This window comes from Empidonax traillii, unplaced genomic scaffold (assembly GCF_003031625.1).
Source record: "Empidonax traillii isolate 1590-97213 ecotype Southwest subspecies unplaced genomic scaffold, ASM303162v1 scaffold86:size2944007, whole genome shotgun sequence".
Lineage (NCBI taxonomy): Eukaryota > Metazoa > Chordata > Aves > Passeriformes > Tyrannidae > Empidonax > Empidonax traillii.
The window spans coordinates 2,658,404-2,681,802 of NW_020955279.1; the positions used below are offsets into that span (position 1 = coordinate 2,658,404).

The window sequence follows — 23,399 nt, forward strand, 5'->3', positions numbered from 1 at the left end:
TACCTTCACTGGCTTTGCTGATCATGCTATGAGGATTTTTAGTTTTTTACCTGCTCTTGTGTATCTGGCACAGATAAAGCAGTTTAAGTGTTTGGTGGGGGCAGCTTTAGCTGTGGGTGTGCTGAAGAGGGAAGTGAAAGAGTCGCCTGTTCGTTGATGTGAAGTTGTTCAGCCTGGAGAGTTTTTCTGCGATCGCTGGTCACTGCACACATCGTGCCTCAAGCCCTGGCACCAAGCCTCACCGTGTTTGGTGCTGGTTTTGCTCCCTTGCATCAGCTGGAATCGGGGGGGTTGTGCCTCGAGCGGTGAGAGTGATGTTTTGCATGTCTGTGGGGGGTGTGTTACTCTGCTGATGCCGAAGGCGTGACGAGTTCTATTAAAAGTGAATCTCGGCATCAATATCTGGGCTTGATGTGTCAGATCTGAGTGATGGGGATGACACACTATTCCTGTGAGTGCCAAAGCTCTGAAATCAACGATGCTAAAAATATGGTCTGCTCAGAACTCAGTTGCTGTTTTCCCATCCCCAGAACAGCTGTGTGCTGAGATTAAAAGCCAGAGGGAACCTTAAGAAATCTGCAGGCTGGACTCTCCTGTGCATCTCCCCTCCTGTCACAGGCATTCTGTGTGTTGGTTTGTTTGTTTGGCTCTCGTGGTTTCCCGCTAAACAGGAAGGCTCAGCAGTTCCTGAAAACAAACAGAAACTCCCTGAAATTAAGTAAAAATCTGTCTGCCTGTAAAAGTTTCACTGCAAACTTTTGCAGCCATTGCAGAAAGCACAGTCAGCTCCTACCTGGCTTTATGGCTGATGTTATTTTCTCATGTCATGTAGGGTTAGAGAAAATGCTGGAACAGTTATTTAAATATTTAAATGAAACCCTCTTCGCCTGTGGCACATACTGACCTGTGCCCATAAGCCCAAACTGTGGAGCTGTTTCAGCTATTTCCTGCTGGATGCATTGAGAGCTTTAAAAACATATTAAAATCCTGATAGTACTTTGCATGCTTTTGTGTGATGACAAATATTATTCAGCTCCCAGGCTGGGGAAGCTCCAGGAGCTGATGCACATGGTCTGTCCTGGGGACACCTGGCATGACTCCATTCTTTTGGATACCACTGGCATTAAACACCTGGTGGGGTTCTGGGACCAGATCAGAACCAGGCTCAGCGATGCTGGTGGGAATTCTGTGGTGCCTGGAAGCATCCCTGTGCTCTGCAACCTGGGCATGGTTTGCTAGATGAGAATCTGAAAACTGAGGTTTTTTTGCACCAGGAGAGAGGGTTGCACTGAATAGTTCTCTGTTACTCTGTGTTTTAAAGTTTCTCTCTGGCCAGTTGGGCTGGAATTGGAACATGATTGCCTGTAACCACGGGGCTGGATCCTTTCTACCTCTCTTTTCTAAAAAATACTTGTGAATGTGTTTTCTGATCATTCTTATGTGAAACCTGTCACCAAAACTTGCTGACATGATATGGAGCCAAACAAATCATCACACAGAACTGGCTTTTTAATTTAATAGTTTGAGCTCAGCTTTGGTTTCATGAAGGGCTTGGCTGTGTAAGAAAGGTTTTTCTCCCTTCACCAAAAGCTGTTCCTCAACCTTTTGGTTTTACAGAGACCTATTTGGAAGTTATGTTGTGATATGATGGTCTCAGTCCAGCTCCTAGTTAACAAAATGTGACCAAAGTCACAGCGCCCCAGTTGGTGCCAAGGGGTGTATTTGGGCAGAAGGAGCAGGAGGGCCAGCACTGACATGGGCAGAGAGGCTGACACACTGCTGACCCTTCCAGGTGATCCCTCTAGGTCAGGCTCAGGCAGTGTGAAGGTGTTTGCAGTGCTTCTGTCCATGCTGCACCTGCTCTGAGTACTTGAGCTTCCCTGGCTGCTAATCCAGTACTTTTCACCAGCATTAACTGTAGTTAAAAAGAGTTAAACAAATATTAAGCTAATACCAGATCACAACCAATTTATAAATATGCATTTTTTTTTTAATCCATGATTGCTCAGCTTCTGTAATAATATTTATAGTCTTAAAGAGACCCTTCTTTTTCCAGAAGAACCGACTCCACATAAAACCAGCAGCCCACCCTCTGGAGTTACATACGCTCATGATGTCTTGGACTGTGGCCTCAAGCCATGCCCCCTGCCTTTTCCTAGCCTTTCTGCAGATCCCATGGGCAGATATGGACAGCCAGATAGTAGCATAGGGACAACACCTACACACCCTGCCAACGCTGCAGGGGCCTCTGCTCCGAGCCCTAGGATTGAAATTACTCCATATCATGAACTGATTCATTCAGGGGGTCCCTTCCGCAGCAGAGACACAGATGTTCTTTTGGTAGAACATCAGTCAAACTCAGCCACCACTAGCCCAAGGGTTACCCTGCCTGTCCCTGGCTTTGAGGGCTACAGAGAACCACTGTGTCTGAGCCCAGCTAGTAGCGGCTCCTCTGCAAGTTTCATTTCAGAGACAAATGTATCTCCTTGCACGTCACCATGTGTTTCACCAAATAATGGTCCTAGTGATGACCTTTGTCCACAGTTTCAAAACATCCATACTCATTATTCTCCTAGAACCTCTCCAATAATGTCACCACGAACAAGCATCACGGAGGAAACCTGCTTGGGACGACATTCACCATCACCCTGTCCCAACTCAAGGTCTTCATCACCAGGTGCAAAACGGAGGTACTCTTGCACTGAGCTCTACAGCACTCAGCTGCCTTCCACTTCTCCACGGCAGTCAAGGACCCCCTCTCCACAACCCTCTCCTCGCATCCCCTTGAGAGAAGACAACTCTTCACTTACTTACACGCAGTTGGCCAGCGCTCCTCTTTCCATGGATGCTATGAGCAGCCTTCCCACGGATCCTTCCTGTGGTGTTCCCACGAAAATTTGGAAAACCAGCCCCGATCCTTCATCAATGTCTTCCCACAAAAACAGCATTTCATGTCACGTCTTTCAGACTGTTGACTTCCACGGGCCTTGTGAGCAGGAGGACAGGAGAAACTCAGCCCCAGAATCAATTCTGTTGGTACCTCCATCCTGGACAAAGCAACTGGTGCCTGCAATACCTATCTGCAGGTATGTAATCCTTCTTGTGGCGGTGTGTTTTCTCATGTGTGCTGTCCTCTGTCATGCATGATGATCCCTAGGGAGTGTTTTCTTGGGCAGATCCTGCTGCAGATCAGAGCTAAGTGCTCAGGGATGGCACTGGTTAGTGGGGGCTCAGTCCATTATGATTCTGAGAGATGAATAAATCTGGATTTGGAAGAAACATCACCAAAGTGGTTCATTGATAGCACAGTACACTGCAAATTCAAATTGCCAAATTATTTGTCTCAAGAGCAAATTGCAGACAGCTCTTGACAAAGGCTGAACACACTGGTGCCATCCTACTGCTTAAAAAAAAAAAAAGAGATTGCTTTTGTAAATTCAGTCACTTACAAATTTCCATCAAGGATGAAAATGCTTTAAATAATTCCTGGTTCAAAATAGAGGACACTGCTCCAAGTCAGACTGAGCGTTCAATCAACTCCAAGTGATTTATTGTTGGTGGTTAATTGTTAATTGTCCCTTAACCCAAATCTCAGCCATTGGCACTCCCCTCATCAGCTCCATCCATTGTTTGGCACCGGTGGCAGGGCTGGACCCTGAGTGGTGCAAATCTGCCAGGACTGAGGGTGCCAAGTGTGTGACTCGGCTCCCAGTCACCACTGCCACCCTGCCAGCCCTGCCCTCCTGCTCAGCACCAAGGCTGTCCCCTCAATGACATTATCCCAGGCTGCTCCCAACCTGCTAAACACAAATTCTGAGTGAAAGAACACAGGTTGTGACTTCCCTTGGCTCGCTAGACTGGTCTCTAGCAGCAGCTTGTGCTCCCAAAATAAGAGTGATTTGAAATCCAGTGCAAGCTCTAGTTGTACATTTCAGTGTATTCATTTCATGTTATAAATCCTTGTGTATTTTTGTAACAGGAAAACTAGTGTCAGTTAAGAATATTTAGCATTTTATTCACGTGCATTTTAATATTTATGGAAATCATAAAGGTTACTATTTTGCACAACTGGTAGTTAATGGTAAATGGAGGTAATTTTTCACAATATGCATTCTGTGATCAAAGTTTAGGACACGCAGCAAAAGCTAGATAAAAGAAGGGGATATTTCAAAAAATACAACTGCTACAGGTATTTCTGTATAAGTGATAGAAATATCTTATTCTCTTCTGCATGGAGATGGGTGCACAGAAATTACTGTCCTCGTCCTGAATTTCAGCAGTTTGTAATCAAATGTGAGCAGGGCAGCACAATCTCATTGGAATTCAGAGCAGACTCTTAAATGGTTCAGCAAGAGCTGCCGCGGGGAGGCGCTGGGAGGAAGGTGGGGTCAAGGGCTTTGAGGAATGAAGGGCTCAGGAGTTTTACTGGGGTATCCTCTCTCTGCCCAGTTTGCCTGTTCAGTCGCTGCCACCCCTGGAGTGGCCCCTGTCCAGCCAGTCCGGCTCCTACGAGCTGCGGATCGAGGTGCAGCCCAAGCCCCACCACCGCGCGCACTACGAGACCGAGGGCAGCCGAGGCGCCGTCAAGGCTCCGACCGGGGGCCACCCCGTGGTCCAGGTAAGGGACTGGGGAACACCCCCTTAGAGGAAACGTGGGGGTGAGTTCATTTCTGAAGGGCTTGCTGGGGGCTGGTCCTAAAAAGGGGAGGACCCCGTGAACCTGGGTGTGGTTGTGGATGTGTTTGAAGGGTCTGAAGCTGAACTGTGGTGAAGTCCAAGATATTCGGAAGGTTGGTTTGGATTAGCTTGTGAACGCTCAGGAACTTGGGCAATGTGTTTGTTACCTTTTCTTGGTGATGTATTAAACCCCCTGTGATCCAACTCTCATAAGATGCCTGGTTATCCTGAATTCCAGCTGAGCCCATTTTACCTTGACAACAGACTCTCCTGTGCAAACTAAGGCTTTTCGTGAGGGTCAATACGTACAAACATCGAGCCTGATTTTCCAACTTGTTGTAGCTCAGTGACCTCCCAGACTCAGATTTGAAACAACTGGCAGATCGTGTCAGATCTGCAGCTCCACGTCCTCCTGCCGGCGGTGAATGAGGGGTTTGGAGCCGCAGCCCTCTGGGGCCACATCAGTTGTTTCCCTCGCGTCCCCCTCGTTTCAGCCCATGTCTCTGGGTAGGAAAGCCAAAGCCAGGCTGGTGGTGTGATAGTGCTGGGGATGGAGTGTGGACCTGGACAGGTTGGCCACAGCTACAGCTTTCCCTGAGCAACGTTGGGGCGCACCCTGCAGATGTTCCTGACGCACTCAGGACTTGCATGAACCAGGGAAATATTGACATCTATGCCTAATTTTAAGCATGTGATCAATACCACTAATTTCACTGGGTTGATTTGTGCTTAACTCCAAACATGTGTTCAGTATTCCCCTGCAGGCTCAGCCCCTTTTAAAATCAAGCCATAAATTTTTAAATCAATGAGTTTAGTTTACTTTGGTTGAGCTGGACTTGCATGAATGGAGTGGATATTTGAGTAAAGGGTGCAGGATAATAATAAATAGCAATCACATTTGCCATACCTCAATATATGCAGGCTTTTTAGTTTGAGTCTGACAAGCTCATAGCCCTCTGTGGTGTGTTTGAAGCTACCTGGATGTAGGAATGATCTTGCCAATCAGCACTTGCTCCTTTCTCAGTCTGCTTACAAATACAGTATTATTTACCTTTCCAAGGTAGTCCTATCAGCTGGATATTTATTGCAATGAAGGAGTTTCTCTTGACATGGGGAAATATGTATAATTTGTTTCCTTCCTGTAATCAATATCAATCAAAGAGGGATTTATATTTTCTGTTGGGGGTAGGATCCAATATTCCTAGTTTTACCATAATTTGCCTTCAAGCTTCAGGATCTAAAACTATAAATTCAAATGTCCACATGAGTTTCCCAAGCAGATGTGCCTCTGCACAGCTGTTCCTGCATCTGGGGAAAATATGGACAGTTACTTTCTGAAGGTTTATTATAAAGCTGGAAGTATTTGTTGGATTTGTGTTCACTGGAACATAACAAGGTTCATATGGATGCTGAGCAATAAGATAGTTGCACCTGTATGTTTTATGACATTTGAAACTGGGGGAGGCTGGTTAAATCCAAAGCTTTCATGTCGCAAGTTATTTGGCTTCGAAGTTTGGTTTTTTTTTTTTTTCTCCTTCTTTCCCCTCGGTGAATTTTAACTTTTGCATCTTGTCAGATGCAAAGAGAAAATGAAATAGGAGAGATTTTTAAAAGGTGAATGCTGTGTTGAGGGAAGTTTGCAGGAGTTAAAGGCAACTGGTTGCAAGGCGATTAAATTGGTCTTCCACTATTTTGATTACCTTCTCTAAAATACAATGTCTTTAAAAAAAAAAATCTGAGTTTAAAAGAATTTCCCATTAAATTAACCCTCCACGTGAGTAATTACCAGCTGAACCTTCCGGAGGAAGAGATGTTGGCTGGTTTTTGCAGCACGGTGTTGGCCTGCAATATTTATTTTTTGGAAACTGCATTTTGCATGCAAGTTTCTTCTTTTGGGTGCTCTGAAGCTACAGACCAGCAGATCTCATATCCTCCAGGCCTTATCTTGTGGTTTATCTTTCTGATGCTGCTTCCTCTTCTTCACGTGTCAAGCCCCGAGGGTTTGTGCACAAAGCTCTGCACCAGTTGTGCGCTCCAAGCATGGCAGAAGGAGAGCCTGGTTAATAAAACCTCTGGCCAGATGCACCACATGCGATAGGGCATTTACTTTGTCTGCCAGGAGGAGAAAGAGAGAAGCCATTAGTGACATCATCTAATTTCAGGCACCATCTGGAGTCACATGGAGAAGCGTAGGCTCACAGTTTTAGGTGTGTTCGAGTCACTCTTGGGAAGAACCTACAGCTTGCTGTTAACTACAGAGAAACTCAGGCTTCTGTTTTAGGGATGCAAGTTGGATGTGAGTATCCCTTAGATGTTAAGTTGCTGAGAACAACAAGGAAATCCTACATAACAAGGACGAAGCTGAAGTTTCCATGCACCTTCCATCTAGCAGGTCCACCTGGTCACTAAGACTGCAGAGAGGGGTTGGCATGTTTAGTTTCCTGCTCTTTTTCACCAAAGTTGAAGGACAGCTGCTTATTTGTACCCAACTGCTCCAGTCAAGGCTCTGGGAGAGACCACCCAGTAGGAAGGGCAGTGACTGTTCCTGTGCCTGAAGAGCTTATGGAAGTGACTGCGATAGAGGTAGCAGTCCAAACACAAACCTAGCCTGTAATGGTAAAACTTCAATACATTACCCAACTTTTTAGCTTGGTACTGCATCCAAATGTAGACCAGGGCTACAAAACCCCAGTTCCCAAGTGGAGAACAACGGTAGGCACAGTGTAACCATAACCCATCCCGTGCTTGTGTGTTCTGATCTCCTCCTTACTTCTCCTCTTCAAAGCAGGAAAGCTGTGCAGAGAGGGGCTCCTGTTCAGCACAGCCAACCCAACTTTCCCCTGGGTTTTAACTTTTGAAATTGTGGTGATTTTCACTGCCTCCTCTTTTTCTTTTTTTCATATTAAAAAGAAGCTGGAATGGCAGAGTTGTTAGTGGAGCTCACAGGAGCTGCTTTACAATAACAAACGTATGTTCCACTTTGCTTTTACATTTGAATTTTGCTGTATGTGTTTTCTTGTGGTTTCTCAGTCAAAGGAGACATTGTTTCTTAGCCTGAGCTTCCCATGGGGCTCTGACTTTTAACTGTATGTGACTTCCAGCATTCAGCTAATTCATTTGCCTATTAGTGAAACCTTTGATGGAAACTCAAAACCAAATCACAGCGTGATACTGTGATTCACACTCTCACACGTAAGGCTGGGCTGGAGACACGTTCCTGCTGAAACCCCAGCCAGCCCTTCCACGGAGATTTACTGCTGAGGGCACATCGGGGGAGTTGAGTTTGTCCTTTTTCCTCCCACCGTCCCAACCACCCCATTCAGCAGAAACGAAGTCCAGGCCGTGCTGGACTCGTGTGGCAGAGCCAGCTCGTGCTCTGCAACATCTTTGTGCCGTTCTCTTGGCCTTCACTTCCCTTTTCTGCTGGGTGGGAGCTCAGCAGGTTTTGGCTCTTGCAGGGGTTTCTGTCCCCAGCCCAGGAGCAGCGTGTGACAAACTGCTGCACGTTTCACACCCGATGTACCTGCAGCACCACGGGGCTTGTTTGCACAACTGTGATCATTGTAGGGCCTCTTGAGCTTTGAGCTCTTGGGCTGTTGTTACATGTGCTACGGCAGGGATTAATGTGCAGTGCTGTAAATGAGGATTTTAGTTACATCTGGGAAATTCTCTTCAAAACTAATACCCCATTAAATGTAAGGGCAGGTCAGGAGGGCAGCACCCCTCGCACTGTGCTGCTAATGTGGCTGTACCTTGAGATCTGTCTATCTGAAAGCTCAGGGAAGCCCCTGAGGAAATGAAATTGCTGAATAAATCAAAAGTAGTGTAGGGAAACACAGATGAGACAAATTTGCTTTTGTTTAGGTGCAGGACAGGACTGGAAAACAGGGCAAGATTAGTGGAAGATCTGACCTCTATGCTACTCTAACTAGTGCAGGAAGGGAAGTGCTGGATAACAGGATAATGAGCTTCTGGGAGAAATTAACTGGGGATAAGCTGCATGCTCTGTTGTTTAAAGTGTTTAAAGTGTGTGTGCATCCCCCTGTATGAAAGGGACACTGTCACCCAGATGTGGCTGAGTGCAACTCTCTCAGTCCCTGAGAGGACAGGCAGGGTGCAGTTGGGGTGCAGAGGTGCAGGGCAGAGAGTCAGTGAACCCCGTACCTCAAGGGAGCAGTGGGATTTTTGCATGTGCCAACCTGCTTTGAGTTAGAAGTGAATGAAAAGCTCTCCCTGAAACTTTTGAGCCCATTGCTTTTGATGGGAAAGAGTTTTGGCAGAGGTGAGGGGAAGGAGGATGTACTAACTGGTTTGAGGGTGATGCCTGTGCTGTGCAGATCAGATTGTGTGGATTGGAAATCTGCCTGGATTAAGCAGATGCAAGATTTAGCCTACTCTTTCATGTAGGTTTTCACTGCAGAACTGTGCATGGGGGAGTCAGTGTGCTGTAAAAGAAAGCTGGAATTTCTGGCTGTTTGCCATGAATGTGGACACTTCCAGTGCAGCAGTAACACCGACATAACTCATCCCGTTCAGGACGTGCTCGAATATCCACAGGAGAAGTTCACATAGGGTGGACAGTGTCCTGTAAATTCACATCTGAGCTCTCTGTTCATGGGCTTCACGGTCCAGCTAAGCCTCCAGTTTCCTCCTTTCCTCTCTCAAGACCAATGTCTGTTGAACTGGAAGTGCCTCACGCCAAGCCAGGGCTCACACCTGGGTCTCCTGTGTCCGGAGGGAGCATCGTGCTTGTCAGACTAAGGCTGTTCAGGGGGCACTGGACTCCTCCTGCCTGCTCTATGAAAATTTTCTAGAGTCTCTATTTCATTCTGAAACAATTGTTTAAACCCCGATGCTTCCAGCAGACCTGAGTTATTCTTTCTCTAATCATGTCTTGTCTTGTGGGTTTCAGCATGAGAAACTGGGGAAGGGGAGAGGTTCCTGGGGTTGCTACTTTTTCTCTTTTATTTTTTTCCTTTCCTTTTCTCTTTTTCCCAAAAATACTTTTTTTGCGGAGATTCTTCCAAAATCTGAGTGACATTCAGTCCAATAGTGCCTGAGCAAAGGCCATGGTGTGGTTCCTGGACCCCAAACTCGCTTTTACAGGAGGCTGAGCACTGAGCCCTGGCAGAAAGGCACTTGGGTCAGTGCAGTCAAGTCAATCATTTTGGGCTGAAATGAGTATCTATCTCCAAGATGCTCTTGGTGCTGTCCCATCTTGCCCCCTTGCATATGGTTGCTCTCAAGCTTTGTGCCACATGTGGGTTGCCTGGTGGAATGCTCCTGGGGCTGCCACATTGGGAAGGATGAGCTGACTGTGGCAGAGGAAGGTGAGATGATAAAAAGCAGCTCTGCTTTGCCACCCCCTGCTCCACTCCATCTGGGCTGAGGCTGGTTCCCACAGTGCCTCCCACAGCTGGCAAGGGTTCAGCTTTGCTAACTGGTGGCAGAGCCCCTTGCTGAGAAACTCCCCTAGTGCAATTCTGTCAAAATCATCAAATTTGCACCCTCTGATTTACTCGTGGCACAGCGAGTTCTCTCGTGCTGGGGAAGTTTAAGTCTTTTGTCATGAGTGTGTAGGGCAGTTCTTTCAATACACAGTTGGGTTTCTTAGTAGGGAAAAGTTCGTATCTTCACTCGGCTATAATGTGATCTCTGGCTCCTTATACCTGTACATGTGCAGTAGTCAGTGCCTCTTCTTTTAAACTTTCAGCAGAGGTAGTCAAAGCATCTTGAAAACAGGATCAGCTTTTCATAGGAGCAGGCAAACTGAAGCACAGAGAGGGAACAACTTGCTTACATTGCTCTATAGGGTCAGTCAGGAGCAAACTCCCCCGCCCCAGTTGCATTCTCCCAAGAGCTGCTGTCTCTGTCCCAGACCTGTATTTTAACCCCATCTGAAAGCAGAAATTCCAGTAAGACATTGGGAGTCTGGTTGTCATTTGCTGTAAGGAGCAGCAGAGCAAATGAGATTCAGCCTTTGGAATTTTGACAAAATTGTCACCAAAATAAGAAACACTTAAAATTGACTATCATAAAAACTCATAAGTTAGCAGAATCAGATGTTCAAAGGATTATCCTCAGAGGCCTCTTTAGACTGCTTTGGTAAGGAGCAAAAGGAACCAAGGCAGAGATTTCCTTCTGGTTTGAGTTCTTTTGCTGTGTCCCAAGTACATTAAATTGAACAAAAACATGTGACAAGATTCGGCTTTGTTGCTCAATGTCAGCTCTAAGTGAAGCGGACAGAGAAGCTGCTACATGATACAGTGGCTGGATGACTTTGTCCGAATTACTGACAGTTATTGATATGCCTCTCTTCCTGAGACAATACAGGGACATTTTCCATCTTGGGAACAGTATTGTTGAGTAAGGACCTCCTCAAAAATCCTTGAAACTGTCACAAGGGGTATTAATGATGAGGATTAATGATCCAATCCAAGACATGAAGTTGGTTGCACCAGGAAGGGAGCTGGGCAGGCACGACAGAAATGCTGTGCCAAGCTGGGGCTGTTCCAACAAGGACATCTTCCTCTTGTCTGCAGCAGAGGGTCTGAAAACGCTCACTGGCACGGAAACCAGCCCTGATGAAGAGGCTGAGCAGGGGAATAGTTTGTGGCGTCAGAAACTTTGAGAGATGGGTTTAACTGTGCAGGCTCTCGCTGTTGGTAGAGGAAGGTGGGCGTTGGGGAGCGCTGGCTCCTGCCTGGGGCAGCCGCGTGTCGCTCCTGGCCGGCCCTTCAGGGCTCTCTTATCTCCTTGTGTACAGCAGGAAGAGGGAAACTGTAGGAGGAAGCGATTTCTCACGCGGCTTTGTATTTGCTTCTAATTAAATGTTGCTTGCTGGGCCCTGTTTTCCCACTTTTCACTACCGGCTGGGGATGGTGTGTCTGAATCAGCCGCGCTGTGCTCAGGGCTGACCACACACATGCACACCCCGCTGGGGGAAGCTGGAGTGACTTCCACGGGGAGAGGGCAAGTCATACACAGCGGTTAATGGACCGAGCCTCATGTTACAGTGGGCTGAAAGACTCAAGAGAGCTGATAACTTTCAAGCAAATAAAATCACCAAGACTAGTGAATTAATCCCCCAAATTTATACTTTCCTTCTGGCGATAGCTTGCGTTGTCTAGACAGGAAGACGCGTGCAATCGGCTTTTAAGATGCAGCTTTATACCTCCCACGGGAGAAAGACCTAAATTCCTGACAGGCAAAGCTCTGTTGGGATGAATGGCAAACAAATTACTCCCTTGTACTCTTTAAGGCAATTGGCATCTGTATCACAGAGGCTCTTACTGGGGCTCTTCAAAGATGCCGGTAAAATTTGCAGGTGCTCCTGCTTTTGTCTTGCAAAGCCCATCACTGTTTGCACGAAGACTTTCAGTGTGCAACACTTAAACTAGAAATCCCCAAGGAAATTTGGCTCTTCAACCCATCAATTAAAAGGCAAAGGCAGAAGCCTGCAATAGAAGTGGGAACTGGTGAGTGGTGCTACTGCCTGTTTGTGCCATTTGCAGAACGAGAAAGGCATTCCCTGCAGCAAGGCAGGGCACAGGGGATGGGGACCTCGGGTTTCCCACTCTGCTTTGTCTGCTTGTCCCCTGCAGGACCTAGGGAATCACTGTCCCTCTCTGCTCTGGCTTCCCCGTTAAAAATAAACAAGTTGTCTTACCTATTTCTTGTGAATCTTCCGTTCTCTTGCTAATAATGTAATTCCAGATAAAATACAATAGTATTTAAACTCAAGAAAACATATCCAAGATTGAAAGATTTAAATTTCAATGTTTTCACTAAATCCCCCCTGTATATGCATATGTTGTATCTATAGGTCACCACCTACAGAATCCTTAAGGAATTTCCTTGCTTTCCAACTCTGCTGTCAATTTATCCCTTGGCTACCAGACAGCATAAATAAGCAGTGTTACAGGCTTCACCTGTGCCAAGAGATTTGCTCTTCATGCAGCACAGCAAAGGTGCCCCTGTGTTTTAAATCCCCCCAGCCACAGGCCATGCCAGCTGCAGGGTTTGGTTCGTCTGAACGCTGGGGTAGGGATTGATTTAGGTGTGAATTTTAAACTCCAGCTTTAAGTGCTCTGTATTTGGAGCTGGGTTCTCAGTTTGTGAGAAGACCTCAGTTTTGAAATAGCACAGGAGAAAAAATGTGTTTAATGTGCCTGATGTGTGGTCTCGATGGCTGCAGTCACTGGTCCTGTCGCAGGGGTTGTGTTTGGGTGGGTAACTGGTCAGCTGATAAACAGCAGCTAAAGGCACATCTGCTCAGTTTTTTGCATGCAGAATCACACATTTGCCTTTTTGAAAAATGACATTTGAATCCTCTCCTCTCCCAGATTTCACTGGTATTGGTGCATGGAGAGCAGAATGAATGAATTTTATTTATGTAGAGGTGAGACGATGATTTTAATCGTGCCGCACATTTCCATCTTGTTTAGAAACCCAATCATAGCTGCAAACCAAACAAGAAAAGTCTCCTTGTTTTCTGAATGATGTTATTTGTTTATCTGCCAAAGTGCTTTGCATTTCCTCAGGTCAGAGACCAGCCCATGTCTGGCTATGTTAATATTATGAGTTAGGCAAAAGCAAAGTTTAAGAAAAATTTTTCAACTGAAAGAAATAGGATCTTAAAATCCTAAAATAGGGTATGGAAAGGTACACATCATGTCTGGCTTCTCTTTTCCCTTGTGGCAAATGTGACTCAAAGGAGTTGGTTTTTTTCCAGCTTGATCTGTATACAGTTTGGGGGAGTTTTATTGTGAGTAGGTCACCTTATAATACACAAAAATATTTCCTCCCAGAGTTCTGTATTCATAAATCTTTCTCAATTCTCACTCTCTTGAAACTGAAATCCAGATGATTTTGTTTCCTTCATGGAAAGAAGAGTGAGAAAGACACACCTTGGTGTGGGGCTGGTGCTCTGGTCCTGCTGCGGCTCCCGTGGCCTCCCCCTGAGATGGGCAGAAGAGCAGCACTGAAAAACTGAGATGTTAGAGCAGCTTGGTTGTTGCTGTGGGAGGAAAAAACGAATTTCAAAGTTATTATTTAAAAAACGTTGTAAATCTTCACTTCTCAAAGTTTGTTTAAGGGTCAAATTTATTCCTTCTCTGCTTCGCCAAAGAAAAGATCAGCACTGTGGTTAAATACAAAAGCAGCTGCCTGGAATAGTGGAGATGAGTGTTTATTGACAGTAGCAGTTTTTTGTAGTTCAGTTTTGAGGAGGAACATGTATCTGAAGCATAGCTTTAATGTATTCCTTCATTCTAGCTCACAGTGCATTTTTCTTCATAAAAATGCAACACAAAATACTAACTCTGTGCCTGCAAAGCAGGGTTAACATCACTGTTCAATGGTAGAGGTAAAAAGAGAGGTTTTTTGCCATGGTCGGAGCTCTGTGGTAAATTGGAGGCAGAGCTGAGTGTAGAACTCTGATTTTAAAGTTTCTGGAGTGTTTCTGTGGGCTGTCCGTCTTCATTTTTTGTTCCTGAGTCATCCTGATGTGTTCTTAGCAAGTGAAAGGTAGATAGAAATGCTTATGGTAAATGATCTATAGCCTTGAAAACATAATCAATTAACTCGAGATTAGGACACACCCTTTCAAATACTTGACTTTTACATATATTTTTCTGTGTCCTTGCATTTTATAATGCTATTTGGATTTTACAATGATGTCATCCAAAAACATTGCCATAATGTCATAAATTACCAAAAAAATATGTTACTTTCTTCTACTGATCAAACAGTTGATTTAAAATCTGGTCCTGTGGAGGACCAGGAGGCCTTTTACTGAGTGTTTTATACCCCTTGGCCAGCAGATAATACAAACATTGCCATATGAACAGGCAGTTAATTCCTCTCTTCTTTAAGTTGTGTACATTTATACAGCACACACCCACAACCATACACATTATTGGACGACCATGAACAGTTTTGCCTTGGGAAATGATTCTCTGCATGAACAAACACCACTTAAAATTACTTTTAAAGGTGACCAGTATTAAAAACTATTTATGTAGCCAGTTCTGTTACAGCTGCTACTGACTGTGCTCACTGGGGGCAGATTTTCTTTTGTAATTTATTATCTGTTTTCCTCCATTTCAGTCTCCCACCTATAACTCTGGGATTTTGTTCTGCCAGGACAGAGGGTCAAGCAAAAGCTGCTGTGCTGTCACTGTAATAACCCTTCCTGTCCAAAGAATCCTCTCATCATTGTAGCTGGATCCACAAAGAATTACTCTGTCAGGCATGACAATAAACATGCTCAGTACTTAAAAACTACTCTTCTCCCCTCCCTCCCCTTTAAAGACATGATGGCTTTGGTGATACAATGGCTTTTCATTGAAGGCCAGGAAATCTTGGATTTTGAAAGTACCATACTTGGGGTGAGTTTCCGTACAGCTCCCAGCAGACCTGGGCTATGGACCTCCATGGATCAGCTGGGGGTGATTCCTACATAAATGCCTGTTCCCAGGAGATCTGTTGTTTTGGCCTCTGTTGCCTTTAATCTCCTATACACCCCATACATTTCTAAACCTCCCCATGGCTGCCATGGTATTTATCACATTCTTGGCAACACTGCTTCTCTGATACCAATCCCTGTGCTTGGAGTCCAGCTCTGCTCCTCCTCCCCCTCGCTCCCAGAGCCAACTGACATGTTTGCACAAAGCCTTGTACCCAATTTTCCCTCCTCACCATCTCCCAAAGCGCTTGTGCGAGTGAGTTATCGGAGGTGTCTGAGCTGTGCCTGGGCTGGGTTCTGTAATTCCGTCTTGCACAACCCCTACTTAAGGCTTGTTGACTTCAATGGGGCTATTCATGCAAGTGGAGGCTGCACATTTGGGCCCTTGGGTTGTAGGGTCTCTGGGGCATAGACCCTGTCTTTGTGTGCCTCAAAAATATGTGCTAGATGAGTTATGATAGCTCAGAAGAGTGAGTGTCGCTTTACATTTGCCATACTGAAGGAAGGTTGCCAGGATTGCATTGATGCTGCATGTGGTCCCCTTCCAGGGGGGAATTAATCCTTCTTTGCAAAGATACCTCCTGCTGACTGGTGAAAAGAAAAAAGGACAAAAACCCTGGTTTGGCCATGAATACCATTAGCCTAATCTTCCTTTTCTCTGATCTTCCAGTACTATTTGCTTTGTATGGCTTCATCAAGGTTTTGTATGTGGACAGAATAATTGAAAACAAATTTAGCATGTCCCAGACCATAAAGTTCCCTTTCAACTACATCACTGGCTATGCGGTAGATAAATGTCTGGTTTTCATTTTTGGTTATGTGAGAAATTTAAAATGGTTTGATTTGTAATTTTGAACGTTAATAAAGAAGGAGAAATGTCCTTGTCTCCTGGCCTATGGAGGCATTCTGGCTTTCTTGCAGTAAATACTGTTTTTAAAAATGTTATTTAGTACAGAAGAGTCTGTTTGTGTCCTTGAGGCCTAGAAACCCGGTCTCCAGGATAGACTAAGACCTCTTTGTGCTGTTCAGTCTCAGACCAAAAATGCCACCTCTACCTGTACAGGTAGTATTTTAATGTAGTGCAAGAGGAATGGCTGAAGGTGAACCTGACTGAGGAAAGGATGAGTTTCAAAGAGCAGTGGATCAATGCCAGATATATATCTATCTGTCTGTGTGTGTGTGTATATATATATATATATATATATGTGTATGTGTGTGTCTATAGATCTGTTTGGTTTCCTGACTTGAAGGCATTGCAAGCCCTGTGCGTGATAATAATTTTTTCCTGTGTGTGATAATAACTTCTTAAATGTCTTACCAGCTTCACGGGTACATGGAGAACAAACCCTTGGGCCTGCAGATCTTCATTGGCACAGCAGATGAGCGGATACTCAAACCTCACGCCTTCTACCAAGTCCATCGCATTACGGGAAAAACCGTCACCACCACCAGCTACGAGAAAATCATCGGCAACACCAAAGTTTTAGAGATCCCACTGGAACCCAAAAACAACATGAAAGCAACGTAAGTGTATTTCTTTTTATTAGCAAAGTTGAGGCAGATGAAATTGGTATGTGAAGGTCCTTCTCTTTGGAGAGGAGTCACTAAAATGAGTGATGATGCCTGCTCCAGAGGGACTCCCCTATCCAACACAATGGGATGGTACATCAGTGTAAGACCCTATTTACAAAACTATGAGCAGCAGGTACAAGTACCTGGGTTAAAGCTGCTTGAGGAATTACCATTCATCAGTTGACCATGCAGGCACTTTTGCTCTTTATTCCAGTTGCTGCAGTGACTATATTGTAATCACAGAATGGTTTGGGTTGGAAGAGACCTTAAAGATAATTTTGTTCCGCTTCCCTGCTATAGGCAGGGACACCTTCCACTAGACCAGGTTGCTCCAAGCCCTGTCCAACCTGGCCTTGGACACTTCCAGGGATGGGGCAGCCACAGCTTCTCTGGGCACCCTGTGCCAGTGTCTCCCCACCCTGTAGTAATCCATCATTGTCAAAGAATGGATTTGTACTGCATTGAGGAAACAAGATTTGAATCTCAAGTCCTTGTGCTGCAGAGGCACAGTGAGAAGCAGGAGCAGCAGACAGTGGAGGAAAGGTGTACAATTCATTTTACAACATTTAATGGAAGAGAAAACATCTCTTCTGAAGTCAGCCAAGTGCTCTGGCCATGAAATCACTCTCTCCTGTTGTAATAGAGTACCAGAAAAGCAAGTACAGGCACATCTTGTCTGTATTACTCCTTCCAGTTTTATGGAGGCAGAGGGATGAAGTGGGCACCAGTCAGAAACTTCAGGCTTGAATGTGTGCCAGGCAGCATGAGAGTAATTGCTCTGCAGAGGGAAGAGCTGTATCTCCATCCTTCAGAGGATAAAATTGGCAGAGCAGTTATATTTTTAAGCCCCCCTACTTCATCACAAAATCCACATTCTTTCTTCATATTTTTTTTCAGAAAATATACCTCATTCCTAACAAGGAACCCTGGAGTAATAAACCCCTGCACATGTGCAATGGCAAGGAACCATGTGGGTGTAGGAAACAGCTTGGGGTTTATGCCTCCCCAAATGTGATTTTAATTCATATCTAAAGAAGAGAAATTATGTGTCTTTAGAAATGATATCAAAATGGGTTGGCAGTGCCTGTTTAATAACAGTGCTCACTGCACCCTCCGAGGACTGTTGCTGAGCTAAAGATCTCAGATTCTGTGGAGATTAATTGCCACATTCTCCTGATGTGGACAGGCATGTTTGCAAGGTTACACTGGGCTCTTGAGGAGTGATATTAAGTCCACCAATATTAAGTTGTAGTGCTGATTTAAGCAATCCTAATCCTTTCATTGCTGCTCAGTCCCGTCCTGCTCCCACGCAGGGGCACATGAATGGATGAATGGGAGCAGAGAGCCATTTTCTGCTCTGTCAGGCTTTTGCCTTGGCTGGGAACAACATCCCAGGGCTTTGGACGTGACATTGTGTCCTGGGGCTGGGCTGCAGAGCCCAGTTCTAGCAGTACCACCCACCCTATCCAAAAGGAGGAGTTTGGTTCCTGCTTTGGAGTTGAATTCATGCTTGCTTTACAAACTGGGGGGAAAAGTGCCTGGATGGTGCATGCAGTGGTGGTTCTGTAATTAGCTGTTTTGACTGCTGTCAGCTCCCCATGGAGCTGAACTAATCTGCCCACGTGCAGGCAGGAGCTGCTGGTGCAGTCCCTGGGCACTGGGCTGTCTGGAGAGCTGGTGGTGGAGGCTCCTGCCCTGGGGTGGGCTCTGCCATCTGCACTCTCTTGCTTAGCACTGGAGGGAAATAAGACCTGGGGTTATAATGTCTGGAGAGTGGCTTCTGCTGTTGCCAGAGAGTGGAGAGAGGCCCAGCAGCATCTGCTAGAGGTGAAGTAGCACTGGGATGATACTCTCAGGCACATGGTCTGACTCTTGGGGATGGTCCTGTACAGGGCTAAGGGCTGGGCTTGATGATCCTTGTGGGTCCCTTCCAGCTCAGCATTTGCTGTGATTCTGTGATCTCTCATGTGCTGCACCTCTGGGATTTCTTCCCCCGTGCCTGCCGAAATGTCAGTATCGAGATCCTAAACAGAGCAAGTCCTTGGAGGTGTTCCTAACGCAGAGGCCAAAGCAAAACAGCTCAGTCCTCGTGGCTGTCACCCGTCCCCAGGCCGTGGGAGAGCGGGGATGCTGAGCTAACGCTGTGTGTTCGCAGCATCGACTGCGCGGGGATCCTGAAGCTGCGCAACGCGGACATCGAGCTGCGCAAGGGCGAGACCGACATCGGCCGCAAGAACACCCGCGTGCGGCTCGTCTTCCGCGTCCACATCCCCGAGTCCAGCGGCAGGATCATCTCCCTGCAGGCGGCATCCAACCCCATAGAGTGCTGTGAGTATCCCTGAGATTGGCTCCTTCTCTTTGGCTCCAGGCTGGTGCCCTGCCCTTCTGCGCTGGCTGGGGCTGTGCCACCGTTCAGTGACCTGTGGCTCTTACCAATGTGCACTCCCTGTCCTGAAAGAAGCTTGGGCTGGTGGCTCCTCCAGGGGCTTGGAGCTTGTGAGGACAGCACAGGACCTGGGGGCATTTGCTTAGTTTATTTATTAGTGTGGTGCTGCTGGATCCCCCTGGATGTCAGGTGTTTATTGGGAGCAGGGAGCCAGCGTGGGGGCACAGTGGAAAGGGCACACGTGCCATTCTCCCTGTCTGTGCATGAGCCGCCTGCCTTCCTGGCTTTAGTCTGAGAGGAGGCACAATCAGAATCTGTTATTCACAAGCTGGCAGGTGCTTGGAGGTTTGGATTCAGACCTGGGACAGATCCTAGCGCTGTGGCCAGTCCTGTTGACCAGAGCCCTCTGATTTGAGCTGTATCAGAACACAACTGAATTGGAGGAACAGGTTTGATTTTGAGGCTCAGGTGCATTCTGGTCATTGTTTTTTCTAGCTGTCAGTGCTAAGGGGTGCACAGCTCAGGAGGCTGAGGCAGGGAAAGCACAGGTTGTTCTGGTATTCCCCTGAGGGACAAGAAAACTCGCAGTTTTGATTTCTGAAGTGCAAATCCTTTAAGTTATAAGCTAAGAAACCTGCACCTCCCACGCATTTTAACGTACTGGATCCTGAGAAAGAGAGGCCTCTGATGAGGTGCCCCCTGTGTCACAGTCATTTCTGGAAGGGCTCCACCCACTTTGCTGGCTCATGTGCATCCTGTGATGCTTTTTGTTGGTAAATGGTGCCTTTTTGGCAGTTTGGGGATTTCACAAATACCTAATGAACAGTTTTCCTCTCCCTTTGTTGAATGACTCACCCCTTTAGCAGAACCTGTCTTGCCATAAGTCATGTGAAGAAAGTTATTGAAGTGTTTCTCATGTGTGAGTTTTATTTATTGAGATGCAGGCTTTACTTAAATAACAACTGTTTAGAATGAGAGAGGAGTCAATTTTGGATGGGAAATCAAACTGGAGAGTGAATTACTGAAGGCAACTTTTTAAAAAACAGTACAAATGAATAACCAAGGCTAAGGGGCAGGTGATGGATGTGATGACCTCTTGGCGATGGTTATGAGAAGGTACCGTCAGATCATTTAAGCAGCTGAGTCAAGTCTCTGGGCACTGAGATGGGGAAGGGAGAGTGGTGGGAGTAGCCACCACCTTTCTCCATAGGAAACAGTCACGTTCCTTTATGGGAGCAGCTGGCTGAAACAATAGTGGCCTCCACCCCAAACATGTCCCTGCTGAAACAAAGGTCCATTTGCTAAAGGAAGCGTTCAAAGGGGAGCAACTTGGGTGGGGAAACTCCAGGTGTAACTCCTACACCCACTGTGCAGGAAAACAGCACGAACCCAGAGCGGACAGTGGATGGTCACGCAGGGAGTCCCACAGATCACCCCCCCACTGACTCAAATTCTCCTCAGGAAAAGCAAATATGAGTTAGCCAGGCATTTCTAGGGCCCTTCCACAACTGCACGTTGTGTTTGTGCCCATCATCACAGGGCGTTCAAGCAGAAATCTGGTCACGGTTTACGGAATAAATCACATTTTTCTGAACTATATGCACTCACCTAATTTGCCTGTGCAGTGACTGCTATGGCAGTGGCTTGGATAAGATGTCTTAACTTTTACTCTGAGGTGTCTTTGTGTTGATCAGTCTTAGGGTCATAAACAAGCCAAGAGTGAAGATACCAGTATAAGTGGCTTATTTTTTTATTGTTCTTTTTTTTTTTTTTTTCATAATTTAACTATTAAAATGTTGGCTGCATAGCAGACAGCAAAGCTACAAGAAAAAATGCGTTTGATGCCCAAGGAAATAACAAAAGAAAGTTTTATTTTTGGGATAGTGGATATATGGGCAATTTGGAGAGATGTGTTAGGGCCTGTGCTTTTCTGAACTCGTGGAAGCAGAGTACAGAGTGATCTGGAGTAAGAAGCCTCTTCCATTCTGCATATGTTGCATATTTAGCCTGGCTTTTGCATTTCAGTAGCACTTCCTGATCTCAGCCCAGTTCTGGGAAGATGGTTATAAACATCAGTTGCCTCAGCCAGCATTAGTAATTCAGACTGAATCTCACTAGTGATGGTAACCTCAGCTTCTCCCAGACAATCTGCATGTGCTGCAGAGCTCACAATCAGTCCCAGATAAGATCAGGTGCCCTCTCAAGAAGGGCTATGTGACATTTTCTCCTTGTCCTACTTCCCACATGTGCTGCTAGGATTGGCTTTTTTCCCCCTTTGTTTGCTCTTCTTTTTTTTTTTTTTTTTTTTGGATGTGACCACCTGAGAACCCTTTTCCTCAGGGACTCTCAGTATGATCTCTCCTGTCTGGTAGCAGTTAATATTATCCCGCTGGAAAAGCCTCAGTAAGTAGCAGCTCTAAGATAACTGGCCATTTCCCTACCAGTGGGGTTCCCCTGAGAGCGCTGTTGCTACCAACAGAACATCTGAGTGTTCTCCTCAGCAGGAGCCGAATTCCCATCGGTGTCAGCAGATCATTATGAGCTGCAATGAAGCAAGGACTGTGAAGTATCTGCTTTTCACAGGGCAATTCGGTTCCACCTCATCTGTGTCACATTCAGCACTTGACAGATTTTAGGAGGGGATTTCATGGGTTCAAAGCATCATCCGGAGCAAGTTCCTCCCCAGGCAGTAGTGTGGGAGGACCGAGGAGGTGATATGTTGTTAAATGATCAGTTGTGCCTTAAAACGGACCTCATATCCAGACAAGCCTGCACATTCAGCAGCTCGCAGCCTTTTTTCGTCCTGTTGCCTGTTGATTCATTCTGAAGCCACTGAGGAGGCAAAGACATAAAGACATTTGAAATCCCCTTGACAATTGTAGCAACAGGCCTTTGCTTAGCTAGGTGTAAGAACACTGTCTTGTAGGTGTGGTGCCCTAGAAACAACAAGCCACTTGGCAGATCACCCATGGAGAGGTTTGACACCTGTAGACCATTATTTTCAAACCATGAAGACAATTTCTGTTACAGTATTCCTGTAATTTGCCTTTCACTGTGACCTGGAGCTCATTTCTCGCTGAGTGAGTGGTCTCTGGTGTTAAAGACATTTTTGACATGGGACTCCATCTCCCTTAGATCGAATTGTTGGCACAAGTGTCTGTGAGATGCGAGTGTGAGGCTTAGGCACTTTGTCCCAGTTTTTATTCTAATGGATCCTGGTTACACCTTCCCAAAGTGTGTCACAGTTTTTGTTTTGTATAGTCCATGTTTGCTGATGCTAAACTCTGCTCATGAATCCCTTAAAATGCAAGCGATTGCCCTTGGCACGAGAGAAGGAGACTAAAATCTTGTTCTTATAATAGATATTCCGAGGTGGTAGAAAAACAAAACAAACAAAACTTATTGCTAAAGAACTGTGTGTCCATCTAAGGAATTTAAGTAGTTTCTATTACTGACTGTATTTTGTTCCATTAAACTGGGTCAAATATCTTATTTCCCTTTAATCAATTTCCCTGGAAGTTTCCTTTATTTTTCTCTCCTTCTAGTAGATTTTCCCATAATATTAGACAATCTGAGCCCATGATTGTGACACATTAATAACTACAGAGGAAAGAGCTAGTCATGTAAAAGAATGTTGTCTTGGCAAGCCAGCGAGTGCTTTTCCTCAGCTGGGAGTTGTGCTGGTTGGAATATGAGGGCAGGCAAGAAGGAGCTCTAGTTTATTCAGACAGGAAAGCAGAAACAAATGGTCTTTTGCACTTGGGAGATACCTATTTGCAAGTTTAACCATAACCATGATTATTATGGGAGTATCATGGTTTCCAGATGAATTAAATGAGTTTTTTCCCCCTTTCATCTCAACTTCAAGACAGTCAACGCTGTTGGCTGTAAATGCAGCTGACACAAAACCTGGTCCTTTCTCTAAAGAGAACATTTTCTCTCCCTTAAAGCACAGAATGTAAAAGCTTATTCTGACAACATTTACCACTTTTAACGTGCAACCAAAATATTTCAGTCTTTGAAGTCTGAGTCAGACCGAAGGGGAGTGCCTGCCCTTTCTGCAGGCTGCAAGCCTTGCTCCAGGGGTAAACTCCTGTTTACTTCTTGTCGTTGCAGTGCTGCTGGTGGGGAAGGCAAACGCCCCAGCATGTTACACAGAGCGTGGACTTCTGAGCTTAGTTTAAGCTCAGCAGCTCTCCTCCACAAGGGATTAAAGGGAAATGCTGTGCATACCCACAGAGATGATTGACAGAGAAGTGAACCGAGGCCATGGTTTTCCTGTCATTAATCACACAC

At 45.7% G+C, this 23,399-nt stretch overlaps 1 protein-coding gene across 1 annotated transcript in view; it reads left to right on the forward strand.

Moving 5' to 3' along the window:
• NFATC2 (nuclear factor of activated T cells 2) overlaps positions 1–23,399 on the forward strand; it is an 85,025-nt gene that overhangs the window by 13,735 nt on the left and 47,891 nt on the right. Inside the window, exons 2-5 of the mRNA XM_027881287.1 lie at positions 2,577–3,086; positions 4,450–4,618; positions 16,467–16,669; positions 18,873–19,045. Of these exons, the coding sequence (XP_027737088.1) occupies positions 2,590–3,086; positions 4,450–4,618; positions 16,467–16,669; positions 18,873–19,045 (1,042 nt within the window). The 5' untranslated portion in view covers positions 2,577–2,589. The remainder of the gene's footprint in view (positions 1–2,576; positions 3,087–4,449; positions 4,619–16,466; positions 16,670–18,872; positions 19,046–23,399) is intronic.